This window comes from Chrysoperla carnea, chromosome 1, assembly GCF_905475395.1.
Source record: "Chrysoperla carnea chromosome 1, inChrCarn1.1, whole genome shotgun sequence".
NCBI classification, from domain to species: domain Eukaryota; kingdom Metazoa; phylum Arthropoda; class Insecta; order Neuroptera; family Chrysopidae; genus Chrysoperla; species Chrysoperla carnea.
This window is the reverse complement of record NC_058337.1, coordinates 67,482,269-67,508,005: the sequence shown is the minus strand read 5'-3', so window position 1 is coordinate 67,508,005 and position 25,737 is coordinate 67,482,269. Positions and strand designations below refer to the sequence as shown.

The following is a 25,737-nucleotide window of genomic DNA, read 5'->3' as shown; positions in this document are numbered from 1 at the left end:
AATGTTGAAGGGTTCAAATAGTTGTGGCAGATAATCATCTTGAACTCTTGACCTTGAAATCGATTTACAAGGTCATTTTGATCGTAACTTGATCATTTTTAATACACCTTACGTCAAAATATGTAAACGTGTCTCGGTGTAACGTTGAGTCTTAAAAGAGAAAGGTCTTAAGAATCGTTTTCAGGGACTTAAAAACGGTGAAAATCGACTTCGAAAATTTATTTCAAAATTATCACGTATAACAAAAATTCTAGGAAAAAAATTCTCAGCTTTGAGATATACCTTGACGTCGATTTTCGACGTTTTTTAAGTTCTTTTTGATAAATACTGAATAATAGGCCATTGTCATTGACCTTATCTTGTTGCTATTCGATAGATAATCAAAATTCCAAAAAAAGATAAACAATAAACACCAACTCACCCTTGTATTGGTAGGGGGTTGCATCTTCACCCTCCACCACGTAGTTTTTTTTTTAAATAAAATACCTTTATTAATTAAAGAGAATTGAAAAAAATACACTCGAACCAGGACTCGAACCCGGACTTCTTGGATTAAATGATTCATAATTAAATGTGAACAACAATAATAAGTAATAAAATACCTTTATTTAAATTGTACTAGTATGCAACTTATGGTGAAAATAAATAATAATAATAATAATAATAGTAATAATAATATCAAGGTCATCGCCTATAACAACTCTCTGAACCTTTCAATTTTCATATTTAACTTATTTTCTAAAGCTATTATTGTCCTAGTTATTATGGTATACTGGTATTGTTTTACACCCTGGATATTAAAAATATTACACAAATTAGTAATTAAATATAAATAATAACCACAATTGTATATAGCTATGGATTACTTTAGCCGAACGATATTTACAAACAAAAGGTGTAAATTGGTCACAAACAGAACGTGCATGTTTTAATGAATGGTCAAATCCAGATGATACTGAATTAGGTGTACAAATTGTTAAAGTAAGTATATTTAATTTTGTTTAAATTATACTGATTGTTAATAGGGAGTTTGCATGTTTGCAAATTGTTTATGAATTATCCTACAATTTGTGATAAACGTAGAAGAAAAGACAATCATTTGATTTATCCTACACCCCTTGGGCTATGTTTGGTATATAAAACAAAATAGTTCATACGTCATCATGTATGTTTGCCTTTGTTGTCTAATGGAAAATTCTCTATCTAAAACTTTATTTAAATATAGGGTTTATATTTGTGTTTGCCTGTTTTAGACAAGGAATCTGGCAACAGGCTAGTCTATTGAGTGCATGTAGATTAATCCATAAATTAAATCATAGTTTCGACGTTTTTATGCCATGTTTATATGTAACATATATCAAGGAATACAAAGTTTAGTCCCAAGTTTGTAACGCTTGAAAATATTGATGCTACCAACAAAATTTTAGTATAGCTGTGTTCATAAAATCAACTAATTGGCCCTTTGCCGGTTGTACGTCCGTCCGTCCGTCCGTCTGTAAACACGATATCTCAAAAACGAAAAGAGTGAGTGCGTGTGTTTCGGAGATATTAATATGTGGGATAAAACCTTTAATTAAAAATTTTTTATTGAAACTACAATTTAAAAGTTCTTAATAAAAAAGCACATCTTTAACTTTTTAATAATTTAAAAATTTGATATCAATTTTCTAGAAAATTTATTGTCATTTCAAGGCTTTTTTCTATAGATTTACTTAAAGGTTGTATTTATGTAGGCGAGAAGTTCTTGAGCTTTTTTCCTTGGGTATTTCCTGTACATGTATGACATCCTTTATTGAGCGAATAATAAAGTTCATAATTCAAAAACAAATATAATAAATACGATACAACAATAAATTTAAATTTAATTTTAGTTAATTAAATTATTAATTAAGATACCGTAAAATTTACTTAATGTTTCAAACTGTTTTCAAATGATAAAACAACATAAATGTAAATGACAGACAGATAGACTCATAAAACAATACATACTTAAAGAAAGTTCGTAAATTGAAATAAGTTACAGATTTTAATCTATAAATAAGTTAGAATGTAAGTCACGTCACATAACTGGGAAATGGATTCCTTAACATAAATTTAAAATAAAGAAGGACAAAATTTCATTTGAGCCTTCTTTAAAGAGTTATAATCAAATAAGGTCGATATCATTTGAAATGCATTTTATTTTATTTACGTTGAAATTAATAAATTGCTACGCACTATTTCAGAAAAATGAATTTCTTACGTGAAAATATTAAAAAAACAGAATGCTGAAACTTTATTTATTTGAGCCTTTTTTAAAAAGCTATAATCAAATAATGTAAAAATAGTTTAGAGTGTAATTTTTATACCATGTTTATACCACTTTTGTTTGAAACAATTTTTCGTAAACATCACTGTTTACCCGCGAGACCGCAAATTGTATAGTATGTGTAATGTGACAGAGTAATCAACACTGTCTATACATGTTATTTCAACAATAAACTCAGTCAGTTGTTTGTTTTCACTTGCTTTAAATGTTTCCAAAAATTCCAATGACCAAATTTCCCAATTTTGATTTTAGAACTTAGAACTAACAGAAAAATGTTCAGATGATAAATGGTCTCTAAATTATTTATGCTTCCTATAACTTTGTTCCTAACAGTAATAAATATTTTAATTTTTGCAATATTACTAGAAAAATTAAAAAGGGTACATCCAATCGAAACTTCTGAAGAATATTCTACTTGCATACTTTATGATAACACCCTGTATACATGTTTATGTCACAGATTTAAACCAGTCAGTCTAGAAGCTCGTTTATTATATAGTTTAGCAACCATCTCGTTAACCATTTATAATCTACTAGCAGATACCCGCCCGCTTTGTTGGACAATTTCTCCTTTAGACTACCACGTTATAGTCCTCACTTATCCACCCTTTTGTTCCCAATTTTATGGATTTTAACTTTTTGGTGGGGAACCCTAACTTTTTGAAAATGAAGTTTTTCCCATGATACTCGCTCACATTGCAGCTTTCTATACGTCTAATCATTAAATTAACCTGATTTTTATACTTTTTGGATCAAAATTACCCCATTCACTGAGTTTCATCACATTCCAAAACAAAATTTTTTTGGCTAATTTCTCGATTTTATCAAAGGGTACCCCTTAAAAAATAGAAAAAACTCGAAAATTTTTTGTATCTCCAATTTTGATAAAACTCAGTATATAAGATAATTTTGACCCAAAAAGTACAAAACTCGGTTGCGTATTTATAAGATATCTATAAATATATAGGAGACTTTCTATAGATATAGATAGATAGATAGATAGATAGATAGTCACTCATCACGATATCTCTGGAACTATAAGACCTAGAGACTTGAAATTAGGCAGGAATATTCCTTTTGCCAAGTAGAGGTCAGCTAAGAACGGATTTTACGAAATTCCACCCACAAGGGGGGTTGCGGGGGTGTTCATGAATAAAAAATTCATATTTTTCAATTATGGCTTTTAATAGTTCAAAACTTGGCCAGAATGTTTTAAATTACATTTAGAAATTTTTTTAACCTTCCGAGGGTAGAAAGGTGTAGCGAGAAAGTGGGAAGGAAATATCGAATATTTACAAATATACCTAAGTGGGGTATCAAATAAAAGAGCATGACGTGTACATTACAAAACTGTTATCCAACGCAAGGAAATGTGGAGGGAGGGGTGCAAGTGGGGATGTTGCCCAGCAAAGCGGGCGGGCAACAGCTAGTAATAATTAAAATAATAAATAATGTAAATATTATAAACCACATGAAGTTAACAAAACCTTGGTAACATTACAAACATGCAACCGTTGATCTATATTTGTCTATTAAATTATTAACATGGGTTTCCCATATACGAAATTCATATACCCTTTTTAATCCCTTAAGGGATGAATTTCCAAAAATCTCTTCTTAGTGCTCACTTCAAGGAACGTGTATACAAAATTTCAGGCTTCTAGACCCAGCGGTTTGAGCTGTGTTTGATCAATCAGTCAGCTTGAATTCTTATATATATAGATTAAGTATGAAGAGTATAATATATGAAATAAGACGTTCTTATGCATAAAACAAAGAAAACAACACAGCAGCGTTGTATGGCAATCATATAGCAGAGCAGGTTTGGTGTGTTTATTGATAGCGATCATAATGCATAGGAGACAGTGCTTTGAATAAAACATTATCGCTGTTAACAGACACACCAAACCTGCCTTGCTACACAAGGCTTTGTTGTTTTCTTTGTTTTATGCATGAGAACGTCTTACTTCGTATATTATACTATTCTTACTTCATATATTATAAATGGTTAACAAAATGGTTTCCAAACTGTATAATAAACGATCTTCTAGATTGACTGGTTTACCATTATTAAACTACCATTGGATAGGCACTCTCTAATATTAAAAAAATATCTAGCCATAATTTTTCAAAATTAAATTAAAAAATATTTTTTATCCACAATACAATAGCCATAAATAAACTAAGCTTTAAGTATATTAAATACATTCAATAAAAAAAAGTTGATTAAAACACAGTGATATCCTATACGTTCAGGGTTTCGTTTTTTACATGACATTTTTATAGGGAACTACCTAGAAACTACACTCACTGGCACAAAAATTGGTCCAGATAGAATTATCAACAAAATAAAATTAACATAATTTCAGAGTCCTAGTATGCTCGGGAGAACTGATTCGCCCTTGACCATGACAAAGCTCATTCGAAAGTGTACACTTTCAACTTTTTGTAAATTCTCAAAATATTTATAAAATATTCCTTTATGTCATTATTTTATTATTTATTTATGAAACTTTTTTTATCAAACTTGCTTGATACCCGACCTTTTCGATGTTTTTAAAAGTAAAGACTGGTAAAGACCACCGAGTTATAGCCTTCACCTCTCTTGTTCTCTCTTATCCCTCTTCCATAACACTCGAAAAAAGGGTGTTAACCTAAACTTAATATACCTTGATATATTTCATATATACATGGTATAGTGAAACTTACCTCACTGGGGTTCTGTCATTTTCATTTATATTGTGTCTTAATGTTATTATTTTTATTGTGTCCTAATAGACTTGCACCCTTCGGTTATCTAATTTGATATTTTTAATACTGAATCCTGGTGAACCCATTCATAGTTGTAGCTTCCCTTTAAAACTGATGGCCATTGTAATTATCTGAGTAGTTGATCCATAATGTAATATGTGTGCACACAGGTACAAAAAAAGCTTATTGTTTACGACGAAAAAAGCTCGTTATACAGTTTTATCAATGTTTATGTATAATTCGGATTTACATCCTACACACATATATTACATTCATGCATATGTAACAAAAACGGTCCACTGCTAAAACTAATAAAAAAAACCAAGAACTCTATAGTAAATGAATACGACGTATCACGATTTAAAAAGTAAATGTATAAATGTTCGCATAACAAGTGAAATTAATAAATGAGGTTTTTTTAACTCTCCAAACTAAATCGATTTTCTTAATACATATCTAAGTCTCGGTCAAGTCATCTTTCAAACAAAAAAACCGCATTCAAATCGGTTCATCCGTTTAAGGTAGTACCAGCATGAAATCACTTTTCGACAGATTTGGCCGAATTTTTTTTCTCGGGTTTATAATAGCATTATTTATGAATTCCTAAAATTTCATAATTTTTGACCGTTTAGATCGCGAGATATTTAAAGACAAAGTTCGCGATTTTGAGGGTCATGTCCCATTTAAAGCATGTAAAATGTCCGGTCTCTCCAACTATTTTTTATGATATTATTATATATTGAAGAAAAAGTAGAAAAAAATGTTTATATAATACAATTCTAAGAAAAAAATTTAGAAATTAATTTTCACTTTCGAGATATTAATTTTGACGTAAATTGATCGAAATTGGGACGTTGGCATAATTATTTCCCATTTTAAACGGTCAAAATTTCTGAAACTTTGGGAATTAATAGTAAGCATTATTAAATTCTTAAATTTAATTTTTCGTTAAATTCAAAGAGCATAGGATAGAGGAGAAGCAGCCCATATGAGCTAATGTAAAATCGTAGTATACGAGTTTCAGCGCCTCTACCGAGTCAGGCTTTCAAACTTAATAGTTAATAGTCACCCCCGCAAAGTAGTTAAACTTAATAGCCATACCCGCAAAGGCCTACAAACTTAATAGTTGATCGCCTCAGACTCCAGATGTCACTTATAATTATACTTCTGCTTCTTGTCTATCCTATAGTCTTTGGTTAAATTCTGTCGAAAAAAAAATTGTACCATTGCTTTAACATAGAAACTGCAAATACCATGCTGGAACATCGTTAAGAGCTACGGTGCCACAAGCAGATAGACCCATACATATGCATAGCGGTCAATCTTATAACACCCCTCTTTTTGCGCCTAGGAGTAGAAACCAAATTGCGTAAAAAACACACATACAAACATTACGCGCCCTTTATCACGTTCATAGAAACATTTTTTTGGTATTTTCGGTTGTATTCTGAAATTTTATCGACGCTTCCCTTAAGTTTCGAATTATTAAACATCAAATTCAAAATCTTACCTTTCTGTAATATCAGAAGTAAGTCAGAAATTCGTACAAAAGTAAATTAAACATACTACCTGAAATGTACTAGAAGAACATTTACCAACTTAAAAAGTGAGTTCACTTACGCACTGTAGCTTGCCAGACGATCAAACTACACAATAGACGAATAATTAACTACTGAATCAGACCTCATTTAATTTGTGATCTTGGTCTTGCAGACGGTTTATAATCCCATCTACTTGTTCGTAATTATATCCATACTGAAAATTCGAATCTAATTTAATTAAGACAATTCAAAAACATTTTTATTTAGGAAAAATTCTCGAAAATAAAATTATTATTTTTTAATTGAATTTATATTTGGGTTTTTGGTAGTACATGCTATATTATAATAAATAATAAAATTATTTTTTATTATTTTAATTATTTATTATAATAATTTTTTGTTATTTTACAAAACAGAGTGTCGGTAACCTTGCACGTGAAAAATTTTGATTTTTTTTTTTTTGTTTTAAATTTTGAGTTTATCGGATAACTTTTTTTTTATAATGCCGAACCATTGGTTTTTCCTATTTAATCTTTGGTTATCTTATTAAAATAATGAAATAAAAAGACGTTCAATTTTCCAGAATTTTCCCAATAAGACAGTTTATTAGGTTCGCTGTAACGAAATCACGTTTTGGCCTAAACAAAACTTCAAGTAATTCTTAACCTACTTTTAATTATCGCTTATGAAAAAAGACGTGAGATTGTAAACTAAAGTAGATAATAACACAGGACTAGAATAATTTTTTATGGAACACCTTGTAAGTTATAATAATCTCAAAATCAGTACATTGTAATAGGTACTACTAATCTGTTGTATTGTGTTATTATTATTCTCTATAGGGAAATGGAGACACAAGATTTACATATATGATGTATAAAAAAATTAATGGAAAATCTTATTTTCTTTACATTTTTGTTTTTGTTAAACATGATACCACCAGTCATTTATTATTCTACTGTTTTCATTTTATAATATGAAAACCATCATTTTTACACCTGCATGAAATTTAATCCTATTGTTTTTTGTGTATTTGTTGTAAAATCAGAAGGAAAATGTGATTACAAGTCATTGTATCTTTCTTGTCTCTAAATAGAAAAAAGTGATTTGATACCTTTTGAAACCAAATTAATTATGTAGAGTTTGTACCGCTTTGTTACTTTTTTATTATTTATAATAATAATTCAAAATTTTATAAAAATACAGTTAAAAATTTTATAAAAATACAGTGTATGTGTATTCATAGACAGGGCCGTAACGAGGGTACATAGCTCCGGTGAGGAAGCATTTAGGTTGCACCTTATATATATCAAGATTGGCTCTGACGATTTTGATGAAAATTCGTATACTGATAGCATTTAACATTAGAGTAAAGGCAAAATTGGGGAGGTAGCCATAATCGTATCTTAAAGAGTATGTACATTTAATTAATAAACTTTTAAAATTTATTCGAATGATTAGTATCAAATTAAAGTATTGATTTCACTCAACGTTTCCGGGCAAAAAATATTTTTAAGCAAACTCATCACTCTCCTAAATGATACTAGGGTATTTTGCATAAGGAACTTTCAAAGTCGAAATTTTGTTGATAATAAGAAAAACTAAATAATACAGAGTAATACAAACAAAATTGTATTAAAACTGTTATAATTATTAATATATTCGTTGTTCATTAAAATGTAGCAAAAAGTACCTACTAAATCCTACTAAACTTGGTCCATACTCAAATTTGTGGTCAAATTAACCTAGCACTAATAGGTCTCAAGAGTATGGAGTCCTGGTCCCGGAATTAGGCACATAAGTGAGAGCTAGCAAAAAACTGTATCAAGAAGATCTTTCCAACTTTGACAATTCCATTCTTATTGAATGTTTATCCGAGAAAATAAATTTTCTATTTAATTTTCTATACTAGTCCACAAAAAATTATTCTCGGATGGTACATGTTAATTGTTTTATTATTATTTTCTTTCTTACGTTTTTTTATAATTAGAGCTTTTGTTCAAATAAAAAATGATGCTATAATAAAAGTACACGGATCTTCTTGATTTTTTGTATAGTCATAATTTTTCATTTCGAGTAACTTGCCTTAGTAACATTTCGCCAACTTATAAAAAAGAAGGATAGTTTACCAAAAATAAAAATAATGATTCCAAATTTTTGGCTTCCCTGTACATAATTAAGAAGTTTTAAATATACCTACATACTTTTCAGAATAAGCAAAATTTCTTATAAAAGAATTTCTTTAAATGCAAAATAAGGAAATTTACAAGTATAGTTACCTCTATCCGGGGACACACTATATTTATATGAGTACATGACATACATAGCCACTTAACAATTGTAATATTGTTGAAGTAACCTTGATGTTAGGTTACTCTTATTGTTAATAACTTCCATTGTAAAAAATAACAACGAAAGTAACGTAACGGTTTAATTGTTAATGATAAATTTACAGAAACAGAGACTATAAACACAAACATAACGAGAATTAGCTCTGACGCTAGATTGATAAAGGGTGTCCCAAAATTAACGCAAGGAGTTTCTAATTTTGATAGAAAATACAGGTTAATAATTAAAAGTTCTAAATTTTTTATAGATGCATAAAGTATACAATACAGTTTGTGTTTGAAGCATCTAGGGATATAAATATGTCTGTAGTATGACTGAATACAGAATACATTCGTTTAGTAATGCATCTAAAAGAGAGGTATTATATACATGCATTGAATTATTTGGAAGACACTTGGAGGTGGGAGTTTTTTAGTTACATAGTTAATATTTGTATGCAACAAATCTCTCACTCTCTGCAGGCATACAACAGCTTGTCGTATCGTATCTGTTTATCGTATCTGTAGTCTTACAATACATGAATAATACCTCTCTTTTAGATGCATTACTAAACGGATGTATTATGTATTCAGTCATACTACAGACATATTTATATCCCTAGATGCTTCAAACACAGGCTGTATAGTGTTGTATATGGAATAGCAAATATAACTCTATACAGGGTTAATCTATATAACTGGTCCATGGAGGCGGAGTTTACATACATAAGGGCTTACCCTTATACAAAAATTTTTAAATAGTAGGATATTTTTGAATCATTCAAAATTGTAATTGACCATTTAGATAAATTTTAACCTTTATAATTCGTTTTAACATGAAATATTTATTGCTTTATTGCTTTATTGCTTTACAATGAGACAGATAATATATTTGAAAAATATAGTTTTATGTTCCCGGAGCCAGGCATATGATAAATGAAATTACATCAAACAGGTAGTGTTGTAAATGTGTTTTTTTGTTGGGCATAAGCAAATGTTATTTTCTTTTAATCGCTTTTCATTAAATATTAATTTTTGAGGAAAAAGAACATTTTTCCGGGAAAAATATTTTACTTGTTGGAATTCTTCAAATACAAAAAAGTTATTATTACAGACAATTTAGTCCTTCACGGTTGAATTTTTTTGTATCGTTTAATAAAAATATATAAATTAAAATAGTAAGTTGACAAATTTTTTTGTGACTGTTAGACGTCGGATATCTAAGAGCTTGTATATCAATATATTTTCTTAATCATTTCCGATATAAATGCAAGCGTGTAACATGCCTGATTGCCTGTTTGGATAAAAGTAGTTAGCTTTTTTAAAACGCATACATATATATATATTTATAAGCCATGGCTCCAGGATTAATTGTTATTATTTTTTATTATTTACAAAAATCTCCTACTATTGGATATTTGTATATCCAATGAAAATATTAAATTAAATTAAGGCGGTCAACTTAAAATACTCAATGTACTCTATATGTTGGCTGACCCTGTATATATAACTCCCTGGCTTTGCTGGCGCATATAAACTTCGAGATATTTTTTTGTCGAACTTTTTCTGTTTTTCAAATATGTAACTTAATTTCATTTATTCAGCTTTAAATTTCCACCCTCAAGGCGTGAGTTGTTAATATAAACATCCCTTTTCGAAAAAATCCGAAGTAAATAATTCAACAGTGTAAATGGCATGATTTGGCAGGTACTTTCTAGATTCTCTGATTTTTTTTTAAATTTATATTTTCACATTCGATGAAGGTAAATTACAATTCCATTCAAATTTTGTGAAGAATTTCAAACGAAAATTGCCTTCATTATTAATAAAACTATGCTCAACAGTGAAAACGCCTTGTATTTTCGTGTAGCCCTAAACGCCTTGTATTTTTAATAATTATAATAATTTTTTTTTAATTGTTTTTTCGTTGTCAACAATTGGTTGCACAAATGATATACAATTCAAATATTGCGTTTATTTTATAATGGCTTTGGTTATTTGCCACTCTGACATTTAGATAATGTTTCGACTCTATATAAGTAACTATCTGGGAAACACCCGCTTCGCTGGGAAACTTCAGTTTTAAATAGACGGTTATTGTGTTATAATCTTCACTTCATTCGCTTCACTTATCCCCTTTTTGATATCTCGCTTCCTTTGCCTTCAATCATATTTGCATTTATGAAAGTTGTAGAGGATAAAATTATGTACAAATTTTGGCTGAAACTTTTTTGTACGTTGAACCGTTTTTGAAATAGAGGGCGCAGAAGATGGAGCGCTCAGCTGAACGTACTTTAGTGCTGAGTCAATATTTATAAATATAAGGTATTAAAAAATTATTTAAGTAGTATTTAATGAATAATTATTTAATATCTTATACAATTTATAAATATTGATCCGGCACTAAGGAACGTCTAGCTGAGCGCTCCATCTTCTGCGCCCTCTATTTCAAAAACGGTTCAATGTATAAAAAAAAGGTTTCAGAAAAATTTGTAGAGAATTTTATCTTTTACAACTTGTATAATAAATGTAAATACAATTGAAGGCAAAGGAAACAAAACCTTTGATATCTAACGACGCACACACATGATGAGACCATATGTGAATTTTGAGTCAACAATTGTGAATTTGTACTATCAAAATAGCCTTTTGTGCAAAAATTCAGCTTGTTCCGTTAGATTTCAAGGTTGATAACTGTTGACTAAGATGATGAGAGGTATTTCTTATACGTGAAATAATTGAAAGGAGGTGATGATCTTCAAACGGCTGAGCAGCTATTCTTGAAGAATACCTAAGAACACTCTCGATCAAATAACCTTCCAAACGAACAAAAAATAAAAATCGGTTCATCCGTTAAGGAGCTACGTTTTTTTTTTTAACACTATCCCACATTTGTTCTTCAAACTCACGAAAATTCATTGTTGTCTATTATAAAACCTTCTAGCAACACTGTTTTCAAAACATTAGGGAATATAAAATAAAAGTTATTTCTGGAATTTTAATATAGAAACCCCTAAGTATCATAAAGCTTTCATGACGATTTTTTGCCATTCAAACATATTTGATGATACTTTTGTGAATTTTCAAGAATCAAAGCCAAAAGAATCTTGAAAAATAATAAAAAATATAAAATTAATGCTTAGGTACATTTTATACCCTGTGTATATGGAATATATATCAAGGTATACTAATTTTAGTCCCAAGTTTGTAACGCTTGAAATATTGACAAAATTTCTGCAAACAAAATGTTGGTGTAGGTATTCATAAAATCACCTAAGTAGCTCATTTCTAGTGTTTGTCCGCCTACCCGTCTGTCCGTTCGTCTTTCATCACATTAAATCACAAACAGCGCCGGCCCAAGGGCAGAGTAAGTTCAGCGGGTGCTCTAGGCGTCATTTGGCAAGGGGCACCAAATGGCCAAATGCTAAAAACAATTTCGCATTTTAAGTGTTGATTATTCAAATATAAATTAACTTTTGGAAAAAAGGCACCGATAAACAATCTCGCTCTACCTTGATTTAAGGCTAGATCCGGCGCCACACCCAAACGAAAAGAGATAGCATGCTGTAATGCTTATAGCGTGCTTAGTAAATAGTGAATTTAAGTTCGTAAATGAGCAACATAAAACAACTGAATCTTGAATCCGTAGGACCTTTTAAACTGTTAGAGGCAGAACAAAAGCTTAAATACAAACATAAACAACTTTTGTTTGAAACATTTTTTCGTAAATATCATTGTTTTCCCACGGGGGAGCTTATTACGGAAAAATTATTGTTTCTATATTTCCTCCAAAACTATAAAATGTAGAAACTTGAAAATTTGTTGACAGCTTCAACTAGCGAGGCTTGTAAAAGATTTTTGAAAAAAAAAAAAAGGAGAAAAAGTTTTCTAGAGAACACACACTTAAAGTGTGTTTTTTTTGGCAACTTCTCTAATTTATTAAAAATAATGCAAGCACTGACATTCAACAGTATCTATGCAAGGTATTTCAACAATTAACTCAGTCAGTTATTTATTTTCAGGTGTTTGAGTTAAAATTGTATCCAGGTCATGGTAATGGACTGCACGACGGTTGCTTGCTCAAACCCAAACCCTTGTATTTACTGACTGAACTAGAATTGATTTGTTTTAAAAGTTTAATTTTCAAAACTATTCATATAGTTCTGTTATTACTGCCAACGGAAGTAATCTGTATAACTCGATACTTGCAGCAAAATAAGTTATGTTTTAAATGCAATCAATAAAATCACAGAGTTTCGAATAAAACATTCAGTAATTCCATAGAAAACATATGCAAGAGATATCGTTATCATAAAAGTTCATGCTTATAATATGTATGTTACAAAAACTATTTACCTCTATGTATGTATGCATCAAAGATTTGTTTTTACTTATTTTAAAAAAATCTTTGGTATGCATTGAATTCGTTGTCAATAATCTATATGAAATACATAGAAATATCTCGCTAATTATGTACTAACTCTTACAACGGGGGGTGGTGCCTCGTTTAACTCAATGATTTTCTCGTCTATAATGGAAATTAAATGGTCGCAATATTTAATCATACGTCAAAAAATGTTTACCTAAACGTTTTGTACTACAGAAGTCAATTAACCTATATTAGTTGACTTTAAAAAAGCCCTTTAGACACCTTCAACCCTTTATAGACACCTGTAGACGTTAGGTATTGGTTTCACTACTAGTGTTCCGTGGTGTAAATACATATTTTTTGCTGTTAAATAAGAAAGTTTCTACAAATAATACTGGTTATACCATGTATATGAAATATACCAAGGTATACTAAGTTTAGTCCCAAGTTTGTAAAGCTTAAAAATATTGATGCTATGAACATAATTTTGGTATAGGTGATAATAAAATCACCTAAATAGTCCATTTCTGGTTGAAATTTTTATAGCGTGTTTAGGACGTAAAAAGTGAAATCGAGTTCGTAAATGAGCAACATAGGTCAATTGGGTCTTGGGTCTTTAGGACCCACCTCGTAAACCGTTGGAGGTAGAACAAGAGTTTAAATATAAAAAATGTTTCTGATAGAAAAATAAACAACCTTTGTTTGTCACATTTTTTTGTAAACATGGTTTTGTTTACCCACGAGGGCGCAAATTAGGTTCAAATTATATAGTATGTATTATATGGGAATATCATTTATGAATGTGTGGCTATCTATCATCAACACTGTCTATACATGGTATTTTAACAATTAACTCTGTCAAATTTTTTTCCCTTTTTTTTCATAAGTATAAGTATAATTAGTCACTCATACAGTGGATGTTTTGAAATATAAAAATCATTGAATAAAAGTACAGCATATTCTTTCATAATTAAGTTTTACTAACGACTATTACCATCAAATTTAAGAAGATCTTGATGAATTGCGAACTACGTACACTAAGTTGGTATTTGTTATTTTATTGAAACTATACGCCATCATACTAGCATTCTTATGTATTATATAGAAGTTCTACGGCATTTACACCACATTTTCAGAACATTGTTATAATAGTTTGGTCATATGCTTTATTTCACATGGAATGACATCCCTTCATAAAAAAAAATGAAAATCACTTACACGCCACGGTACCTAAATTCTAACTACTCTAACCATTCTCAACATTCATCATTTCTCTCTGGAAATATACGCTCTTGATCAATGTCCGTTTGCACTCTGGCGCATGATTTAATATGTATTCTTACTCTGATAGCTTATAATAACTGTGTAAATTTAATCTCAGTAACGTTACAGTTGAACAAATAACCATGATAGCAGAGATCTTTTTCCCAATTCTCGAAAAAAAATCAAAATAGTGGGGTACTAATACCTACGTATAAATTTTCAATATAAAGGAGTTTTCAATATAAAATATTTTTTTATTAAATCTAGGTAAACAAGTCGGCATGACCATAAGTAGTCTAGTCTACAAAGAGTGGAGGAAATATAGTTGACAAAAAAATTATCTCATAACACCTCGACTTGATCTTATTATACCATGTATATGAAATATACATGGTATAATACAAGGTATATATAAGTCAAGGTATACAAAGTTTAGTCCCAAGTTTGTAACGCTTAAAAATATTGATGCTATGAACTAAATTTTGGTATAGGTGTTCATAAAATCACCTTACTAGGTAATTTCCGGATGTCTGTCTGTCTGTCTGTCGTCTGTCCGTCTGTCATTACGATTACTCAAAAACGAAAAGGGATATCAAGCTGAAATTTTTATAGGGTGCTGAGGACGTTAAAAGTTAGGTCGAGCTCGTAAATGTGAAACATAAGTCAATTGCGTCCGTAAGACCCTTCTTGTAAACCGTTAGAGATAGAGATGGGTATATCAGTTGTATGTGTGTGACATGTATGTTTTTGTAATGTGATGACAGAGTAATTAACACTGTCTATACATGGTATTTCAACAATAAACTCAGTCAATTGTTTGTTTTCACCTGTTTTTGAATCTAATACGCTATTAGACTCTTAAGAAAATGCCGCCAAATTAAACGAACCTTAAATTACCCTTAAAAATCGCTAAATTCATATTAAATTTTCCCACTCATATAATTTTAAGAGAATATTATCAATTTTATATCGTTTAAAGTTCATATTTTTTCGATTTATATCGATCTGTTGAAATTTTAAAATATTAGTAAAACAACACCTAATATAATTTCACATTATGATAGAGGACAACTATAAATAAATTTCCAATTACACAATTACTAGTTTGAATGGAAAATTAAATCCATAAAACATATGGTTGAATATCTGTTATAGCACCGATAAAAATAATAATAAATTTTCCAATTTTTATTAAATAAAATACAATCCAATTATAAATTCAACTTACGTGAAATGGACTATTAAAAGTTAGCAGCTAGTCAATAAAATTGGTTATCAGTATACGAACAGATGCAACATTTTTAATATATTATGTATTATATGTTACTTTGCTCTACACATATATGTAATACAAAAACACTCTTACGAAGAACCGAACACAATATCGAAACCGAATCAATTTTTAATTTGGATTATGTTTTTTGAAGAGGAAAAAAAGACATTGGAAAATAACATAAATAAATCTTGTACCTATATTTCGTAACTTTCATATAAGTCACAATTATGAACATGATGGCACAATAAAACTCCGATGTTAAAATGCCTTAACGATGGGAAACCTAATATCTAGAGAAGCTTCTATCTCTATCTGCAAATAAAGAAATGTACTCTCTCATTTTCGATTTAATATACAGTGTATCGCATTTAAGATGAAGACATCCTCATATTTTCGTTATTTATGTGGATCACATTTTTTAAGATACTTAACCAAAATCAGAACTTTTAATTCGGCCTACTACAAATTGGTAAATAGGGCCGATTCATAATATTTTACCTAGCGTCAGAGATGGTTAGAGATATCGAAAAACACTATACGAAAAAGTCTTAGGATATTCTTTTATGCCCATATACCGATTTATGTGACTTTGGTCCACGGTCAATTTTATTAAAAGTTTATTGAAATATTTGAATACATAACGCTATTAAATTATCAATTTGTCCAGTTTTTACATTCCATAGCACACCAATTATAAAAGTTTATTTTTTAATTTTATAACTAGTATGCTATGGAATGTAAAAACCGGACAAATTGACAATTTAATAGTGTTTAAATATTTCAATAAACTTGTAATTATTATGGATATGAAACTAAATTAAAAATCTTCCCAAAACCATGAGAGAAATCGCTATTTTTTCCAAAATTTTCTTAATATTGAGAAAAGAATTTCTTATTTGAAGCATCTGTAGACCAGAAACTCCTGTTTTGGCCTTTCTTGTGCCAAAACTTTCATGAATATAAAGGTAGTTACTTGAAACTTGATATATATTATTGGAAAGTTTGCATTTGTTAAAACACGTATTTTACAAGGATTCAAGCAATTGAAACATTAATGGGGTAAAACAGATTCCAAATAAGTAAACTTGTGCAAAGTCGTAGAAATATTATCAGAACGAAGTAAATCGTGCCTACCAATTTCGAGTCAAGTAAAATAGCTGACGAATGAGATGTAAATAAATTTTAAACATTTTCCATGTTACACATAAACTTGCTATAAAATTATATTGAGCACAGCTAGGTACTTATTATTAATAAAAATATGCTGGTCATGTGAGTTTTTTATTCACACATGAATAGAATGACTTTATTTTTCATACAATAAATTTTCTTTCACAAATATATTTTTATATGATGGATAAGGCAAAATGTATGTACAGCAACCAGTCAATAATGTATGAAAAATAGTGGGTTTATGTTTTTCCGTTTTTATAAATCGGTTTGCTTATAGAAAACTGTTTTGTTTACAGATAATGTATGATATACCGGTACAATGTATTATGTGAGAATAAACATTCTATATTATTTCTATCACTTTTCATATATATTCAGACATTCTATGAAACGTCTATCTATTTTTGACAACGATTATTATTATTATTATTATTATTATAAACAGTAATCGAATGTCAAAAATTTCCAATGAAACATTATAATTACCCATACAACAAAACCTATATACAGTGCCGGCTTTTAGGGGGAGAAGCGACGACCGGGGAGCCAGGTTCTACAGAATGTCGCGTGCGCCAGCTCAGCTTAGCTACCTAATTTGAATAACAATTTCTATCGATCTAAAGGAAAACTAAACTCAGCGTATTAACTTTTATAAACTTTTCTCGTTGTAATGAGTGTGAATATTCAGCATGTCTAACACGACTTGTTAATTAGTCGTATCTCTCACCAACTAGTATAGCATGAAAGAGACGCTGAACGACAAGCGAGGGATGGCAACTCGTATTAGGCCACTTATATTATACTTACTTATCTTAATTCTCTTGTTACATACTCGTAATTTCACAAGAAAATCTACGCCCGATAACAGGCAAATTTGATCCGATCTTATTGGAAATTATTTTGAAACGCACTAAATTTGGCCCATTCTTTTCAGTTGTGATGTCAATTTTTCGATAACCATCACTTATGTGCTTAATTCCGGGACCAGGACTCTACATTCTTGAAACCTATTAGAGCTAGATTAATTTTGATCACAAATTTAAAAAGTATGACCCAAATTTAGTAGGATTACGTACTTGGTTTATCAAAATCGGATATAATTTGGATGTGATAGAGCAAAATTAAATTTTTTAATTTTGATGACGTCATAAAGTTAAAAAATTTGATTTCTTTGATGACACAGGTAAATTTGACCCGATCTTATTGGAATTTTTTTTTGAAACTCACTAATTTTGGGTCTTTCTTTTCAGCTGTGATGCTAATTTTTTAATAGCTATCACTAATATGCTTAATTCCGGGACCAAGACACCACATTCTTGAAACCTATTAGAACTAGGCTATTTTGACCACAAATTTGAAAAGTATGGCCCAAATTTAGTAAGATTACATACTTCCATAAAATTTGGATGTGATAGAGTAAAATTAAATTTTTTGGATTCTGATGACATCGTGAAGTTTGATTTTTTTGATAATATAGGCAAATTTGATCCAATCTAATTGGAATTTTTTTGAAACTCACTTATTTTGGGTCATTCGTTTCAGCTTTGATGTCAGTTTTTTGCTAACTTATATGCTCACTTACATCATTGCTAACTTATATGCTCCAAATTTTTGAAACTTAATAGAGCTAGGCTAATTTTGCACATATTTGAAAAGTTTTACCCAAATTTAGTAGGATTACATTCTTGGTTTATCAAATCGCCAATATGGTACTTTTTGATACCTTTTAATGAACAGCGAAGATAATAATAATAATTAAAATTTTAATACAATTTTCGTTTGTATTAACTCTGTATTATTTACTTTATTTATTATCAACAAAATTTCGATTTTGGAGGTTAATCAGTTCCTTATGCAAAATACCCCAGTATCATTTAGGAGAGTAATTAGTTCCTTGTTTTGCTCGGAAACGTAGAGAGAAATCAATACTTTTATTTGATACTATATCATTTGAATAAATTTAAAAAGTTTATCAATTAAATATACAGACTCTTTGAGGTGAAATGACACGATTATGACGACTCTCTTCATTTTGCCTTTACTCTTATGTTAAATACTATTAGTATTCGAATTTTCATCAAAATCGTTAGAGCCGATCCCGATATATATACTTGCCACCGGCGCTATGTACGCACCCTTGTTACGGCCCTTTCAGAAGGTCAGGGTTTTTGAGGCTTGAATCCATAAGAACTTTTGATCAGCCTGATCCAAACTACCTTAATCCATAGTTTTCAAAAAATTTTAACTGAAAACAAAAATCGTTCTAGCAGGGATGACTCTCTCGGAAGGGAAGGGTTTTTGAGGGGTGAATCCATAAAAACATTTGATCAGCACCATCAAAACTACATCAATCCAAAGTCCTTTTAAAAAATATTCATGTTAGAAATGTTTTGATAGTTTTTTTCTGTACATTTAGTATAATGTAAGTACATACAAAGATAATACCTACTCATGACTGATGATGATGATATTATGTGTAGTATGTAAGTTGGTACAACATAATAACACTTAACCATCAAATTTACAGTAAAACTTGTTTTAAATAATGCGAGAATTCGCTAAGTACTTGAGAACGGTTGCAATAAGTAACTAAGGATAACGATCCAGATACTCTTCAGAGAGCTACGTCTTCAATTACTAGAAGAGTAATAATGTGTTGTGAGTCAGCAGAGGGACATTTTGAACCAAAATTTTAATTACATGGCGTTAGCAATAAAAAATTTTTAATTAATTAATAATAAAACATCAAAAACTACTTTACCCAAGAATGTCTTTACTTTTTTGGTTAAATTTATTAGTGCACATAACTCTTTAATTATCGGGTTTTGGTCAAAAGTATATAAAGCACTTTCGACTTAAAATTGTTGAAAGAATACGCTTTTTAATCAAGCCACGGAACATCCTGTATGTAATATAAACCTGGCAGCTTTACTAAAATTATTTGAAATGTTTTTTTTAAGCTTTTAGAATAACATCTGGTTCAGTCTTTACGACGAACTACGAACAAAATTTTGGTATAGGTGTTCATAAAATCAGCTAATCAACCATTTTCGGTTGTCCGTCTGTCCGTCCGTAACACAATAGCTCAAAAACGAAAAGAGATATCAAAGTGAAATTTTTATAACGTGGATAGGACGTAAAAGGTGGGGTTGAGTTCGTAAATGAGCAACAAAGGTCAATTTGATCTTGAGTGCGTAGGACCCATCTTGTAAACTGTTAGATATAGAACAAAAGTTTAAATGTAAAAAATGTTCCTTATTATTAAAAATAAACAACTTTTGTTTGTAACATTATTTCGTAAACCTCACCATGGGAATATCAGTTATGCGTGTGTGACCTGTATGAGTGTGTGGGTCGATTTCTTTCTTGACTTATATGACGTAAAAAAACAAATGATTGCGTAATCAACACTGTCAATACATGGTTTTCTCAATAAGCTCAATCAATTGTTTGTTATTTCACTTGTTTAAAATCATTTTTCATGTCTTTTTCACTCTCATGTGCACTTGTAAACGCAACCGTCTATTCTGAGATAGACTTACTGCATCTCTACTTAAAATTTAAAAAAAAAAATAAAATAACCAAAATTCAGACGTCTTAAAATCAACTTTTTCGAGACGTTGTGAACCTTTTACGATAAAATATTAGTTCATTATAAAAAACCTAGAATATACTTACTTGTAGCAAAAATGTAAATATTATATGGGAAATGGCCCTGCTCAAATCAAATGAAAAAGTCTTTCATTCATTATCGAACAATTTAGTTTTGTGCATGCCCCTTTGCAAAATTTTAAAAATCCTTAATGTAACACGACTATAATCAATATAAACTGAGCGTTCAAATTACTTAAATGTTATTAAAAAGTTATTTTTCAAAGTTATCAATGTAAAAATTCGAAGATCTGCTTCTTTTCATCACCTACGCTTTCTTATCATTCATCTCCTTACACAACTAGAAAAAGGTCGATACTCATCAAATGAGTAAACGGCCACACAATTTTTCATCCCAGGTGGCCAAATATGGTTCCGTTTAGCATAGAAATAGATTTAAAATTGCATATATAATTAAAAAATATTTCACTGAACAAATTTCCAATACTTAATTTGAACCAAAATTAAAAATAATGATTGTCATTTTCTTATATGATTAAATTCTTTATAGAGGATTTTTACTATAGTACCACTATAGTTTTCTATCCATTATATAATACATGATATAAAATGATAATATGAGGCTTTTACTTTATATATATATACATTTATAACGTGGGAAAATGCTATGACAAACAATGTTTACACTTAAAAGAAAATTGTATGTGTTTTCTTATGGATTTTATAGGATTTACATCGTACCGGTTGTAGCTTATTTTGTGGTACAGCTGGACAAGAAAATCAAGCATTATTGAAACGTGTACTATTAGCATATGCCAGATGGAATAAAGCTGTTGGATATTGTCAAGGATTTAATATGCTTGCAGCATTAATTTTACAAGTTATGGATCGATCTGAAGTTGATTCTGTTAAAGTATGTATTAAGTTTAACTTATTTTTAACACGCTTTTATTAACTTGGTATATGTGTGTATGTTTCCATGTGTCTATGTAACGTAATCTTTAAACGTGATTTTCAACTTGTTCAAAAAGTCAGATAGTCGAATTCAATTGATATTTTGATATATCCATATTATGTAAAGGCCACGTAGGTAAGGCGTACCACGTACTAAGGTGTGTACCGAAGCATATGTGACTTAAAAAAATTAAATAATTTAAAAACTAAAAAACAGGCTATTATAGCTATAGATGAACTAAATAATAGTTTTTAAAAAAATAAAAAAACACGCTTTTGTAACTTGTTAACATGCCCCTATGTATGCTTAGTTCTTTAAAACTACGCAATGGATTTTGCGTTTTTTTAATAGAAAGAGTGATTTGATAAGGTTTTTAATATAGATAATACATACATAATATAGGGGTTGAAAGAGATGTGCTTCAGTAAGGGGTAGCAAGGGGTCGAAATAGGGGTTGAAAGAGATGTGCTTCGCAAAAACTTAATAAGTTGTGAATCGATTAAGCTCAAATATTGACAAGATATACAGCCAACTTCAAAGATTGAAAGGGGATGGAAAGGTGGAGCGAGGAAGTGGGAATGAATAATCGAATATTTTCAAATATTCCCAAGTGGGGTATCAAATAAAAGAGTATGACAATACATTAGAAAACTGTAACCCTACGCAAGGGGATATGGCAGGAAGAGTAAAAGTGAGGGTGTTGCCCAGTAAAGCCGGTAAAATGATTCTTTTCTTAATCACGTCACTTTCTTTTTTGAACTTATTTTGAACAAAATCGTACTTTTTTTAGTTTTTGAACTATTATTTTTTTATTTATGGGTCATTTTTACAATTTTTTATTTATTTTCTTTTACAGGTGATGATTTATTTAATTGAAGGAGTTTTACCTGAATCATATTTTGCAAATAATTTACGTGGTTTATCCGTTGATATGGCTGTGTTTCGTGATTTATTACGTTTACGTTTACCAAATTTATCAAGACATTTGGATGCGTTACAAAATGATGTTCATGAAGGTAATCCTCTTAGAATACCTAAATTTTATAAATATATTCTCCTTTAAATATTCCACATTTTATAATTTGGAAAGTTATTATTTATAAAATAACAAAATTTTTCTGTTGGACATCTTTTCGATGTTATTAATTGAATAAATCGACAGCAAAAGTCTCTTTAAAAAAAATTTTTTTTAAACTTTTCCAGCGAATTAGGTTTTTAGAAAAAATGTCCAACGAAAATTGTTTGAACACTTCTCTCCATCTTTTATCAGTTACGAAGGATATCTTGAATTTTTAACAATCCTCAAAGTTGAATGACTTTTTAAGATGAACCTCTCTAAGTTAAATAACTTTTATTAGGATCATTATTTCCATAACGCTATAATGAAAAAAAAATTAGCTGAAAGGATTAAAATGATACTGTATAAATAGTTAATGATTAATTAAGTTCTAATAAGGGTACACGCGATAAAAGAATCAGAAAGAAGAATATCTTGCCTCGAAATTGATTTAATTAGCTATAACATTTCAATTTTGTATTTTTCTAGGTACTTCATATGAACCACCATTAACCAATGTTTTTACGATGCAGTGGTTTTTAACATTATTTTGTAACTGCTTACCACAAATAACAGTATTACGAGTTTGGGATTTAATTTTTTTAGAAGGTAATGAAGTATTATTACGTACAGCCTTAGCAATATGGGATGGATTGGCTGAGTAAGTATCATAATTTCATAAAGTTTTTCATTAATCTTTTTATATATAATTTATAACATCGCTAAAATATTACGAAAGTTTTCTGTGCAAATTTTTCCTTGGCCAATGGTGTTCTTATAATATTAGGAGCCGTTCATAAAATTCGTTCGCATTCTAGAGAGGAAAGTGTTAGTTTAACAAGATATGCAAGGCGGGGGGTCTAAGAAAATGTGACGTTCGCACGTTCGAAATTCATCAAAGAATTTTATTTTAATTGTTTTCGTAAATTTTTAATTTTATTTGTATGTCTTTATAGAAAAGTCGTTGGTATTGAATGTGTATATATATATATATAAGTATATTTACGAACTATTATAAGAGAGAGAGGGGGGGGGGTTAAGGTTCGAATTTTGGTTAAGTATTTTTTTTTTAAATACAGTCAAATTGAGAACCTCCTTCTTTTTTTGAAGTCACTTAAAAAATGTAATCCATCACCCTGCATGACTGTGCAAAATTTCAAATCAATATTCCAATAAATAACGAAAATATGAGAGAGGGTGTCTTCATCTTGAATCCGATACACTGTATATAAATACCGAGACTTTTTTCAGATACTTTTTTCAGACTATTTCAAATTTATACAGAAAATAATTTCTGTATAAATTTGAAATAGTATTCCTTGAACTTCTATTTTTGTATCTCAAAACGCACTGTACAAATTTTTAAAAAAAATTAATTTTCAGTCGAATTTTGGCTGTGAATAGTGCCGATGAATTTTACTCAATAATGGGTGTATTAACACGTGAAATGTTAGAATTTGGTTTTATGGATGCCAACACACTAGTTAAATCAATTGTATCAATACAAGTTTCACAAGAATTACCTGAACTGCGTGATAAATATTTGTACAATATTACACCATGGACTCAAACTGTACAATCTGCAGCGAAAAAAGGTTTTAGATTATTTTATTCTGATGATGATGATTTAGATAGCGATAATGATGAAAAAATGGCAGTCACAACTGTGTACGGAATATCATTACGCAAGCGACGAGGTACGTTTCGTTTATAAACAAAAGTCGTTTTGTAAAAGCAAATGTAAGTAAGTACTCGATCAAAATTAATTTTGTGTGTTTTTTGTTGTTCTAATCATAAACAATAAATTTTTTTGTGTGATTAACAGAAATTTTCCTAATAGATAGTACATTACTAATCCAAATTTATTAATGGTAAAGGGAGTTTCGACAGGTATGTCGAGTTCAATTTGAAAATAAAATACAGTGTAAATTGAAATATTTTTATTTTTCATAAAATAATCATGTAGATCAATTGTAGGCGCCTAGAGCAGCGGTGCGCAAAATATGGGTCGCAACCCACTTTTAGCTTGTATAAAGAGTGTTTTTAGGTTGCCAAATTTACAAAAAAATTATTTGGCAATATAAAACATAAGCTTTTTTTTCAAATGATAGAGTAGTAGCCAAGCCTGAAAAATGGGCCGTGCTTTTATCTGGACGCCACTCATTTGGTTCGAATCGATTACTTTGAAAAATAACGATTTAATGATCGCAAAACAAGCAAGGTATCAAGCAAAAGTTTACGTATTTCAAATTCTCGGCTCTTATTTTTGAATCAGTTTTAAATTTGAGTTTGAATAGCTAACGCATATGTAATTTATCAAGCACTTTCAGTATTTTATTGATACAAATGGCTTCCACATTTAATAAATCGTTGTGCTTCAAAATAAACGTGGATAAAAATTATTGGAGTAGACTAGAATTGTTTTTTGAAGGGATTCTAACTATTGATGCGAGAAGCGTCCAAATCAGAGTTCCGGATAATTTTTCGGAGCAAGGATCTATTAATTATTAATATACGCATCGTAACTATATTGGCGGTTAAAACAATGCTTACTAAGTACTTTTCTATGGGTCGCAATAAAATTTGATGCAAAATTAGTGGATCGTGGAAGTAAAAATTTTGTGTACCACTGGCCTAGAATACTACTCCAGTGCACTTACGGACTGTTCCAAAAGTTTTGACACTAGATATTTTTATTCATTTTTATTCATCATTCATTATCCATAGGACCCATCTCTTAAACCTAGAACAACTAGAACCTTTTAAGGTAGAACAAAAGTTTAAATGTAAAAAAGTCCCTTAAAAAAATAAACAACTTTTATTTGCCACATTTTTTCGTAAACATCACTGTTTACGAAAGTGAGGTCCCAAATTAGGTTAGAAAAAACAAACTGTTCCAAACAAAAAATTAAGTAAAAAATTTTTTATTAAGATATAAAAATTGAGGTCGAGTTCATAAATGAACAACATAAGTCAATTAAAGCTTGGGAGCTTTTTTCTCAATTGTAGCGTGTACTTTGACATAAATGAGTTTCAAGATAAAACGTTGAATCGCAAAAAAACATATGCTCTCGATGAATCATCTATGGATAAAAAAGGTTAACA

At 29.8% G+C, this 25,737-nt stretch overlaps 1 protein-coding gene across 1 annotated transcript in view; it reads left to right on the top strand.

Moving 5' to 3' along the window:
• The window catches only part of LOC123305678, a 65,233-nt gene that overhangs the window by 34,279 nt on the left and 5,217 nt on the right, over positions 1-25,737 (top strand). The window contains exons 3-7 of the mRNA XM_044887460.1: positions 856-981; positions 21,348-21,533; positions 22,432-22,591; positions 23,122-23,293; positions 24,016-24,329. Of these exons, the coding sequence (XP_044743395.1) occupies positions 856-981; positions 21,348-21,533; positions 22,432-22,591; positions 23,122-23,293; positions 24,016-24,329 (958 nt within the window). The remainder of the gene's footprint in view (positions 1-855; positions 982-21,347; positions 21,534-22,431; positions 22,592-23,121; positions 23,294-24,015; positions 24,330-25,737) is intronic.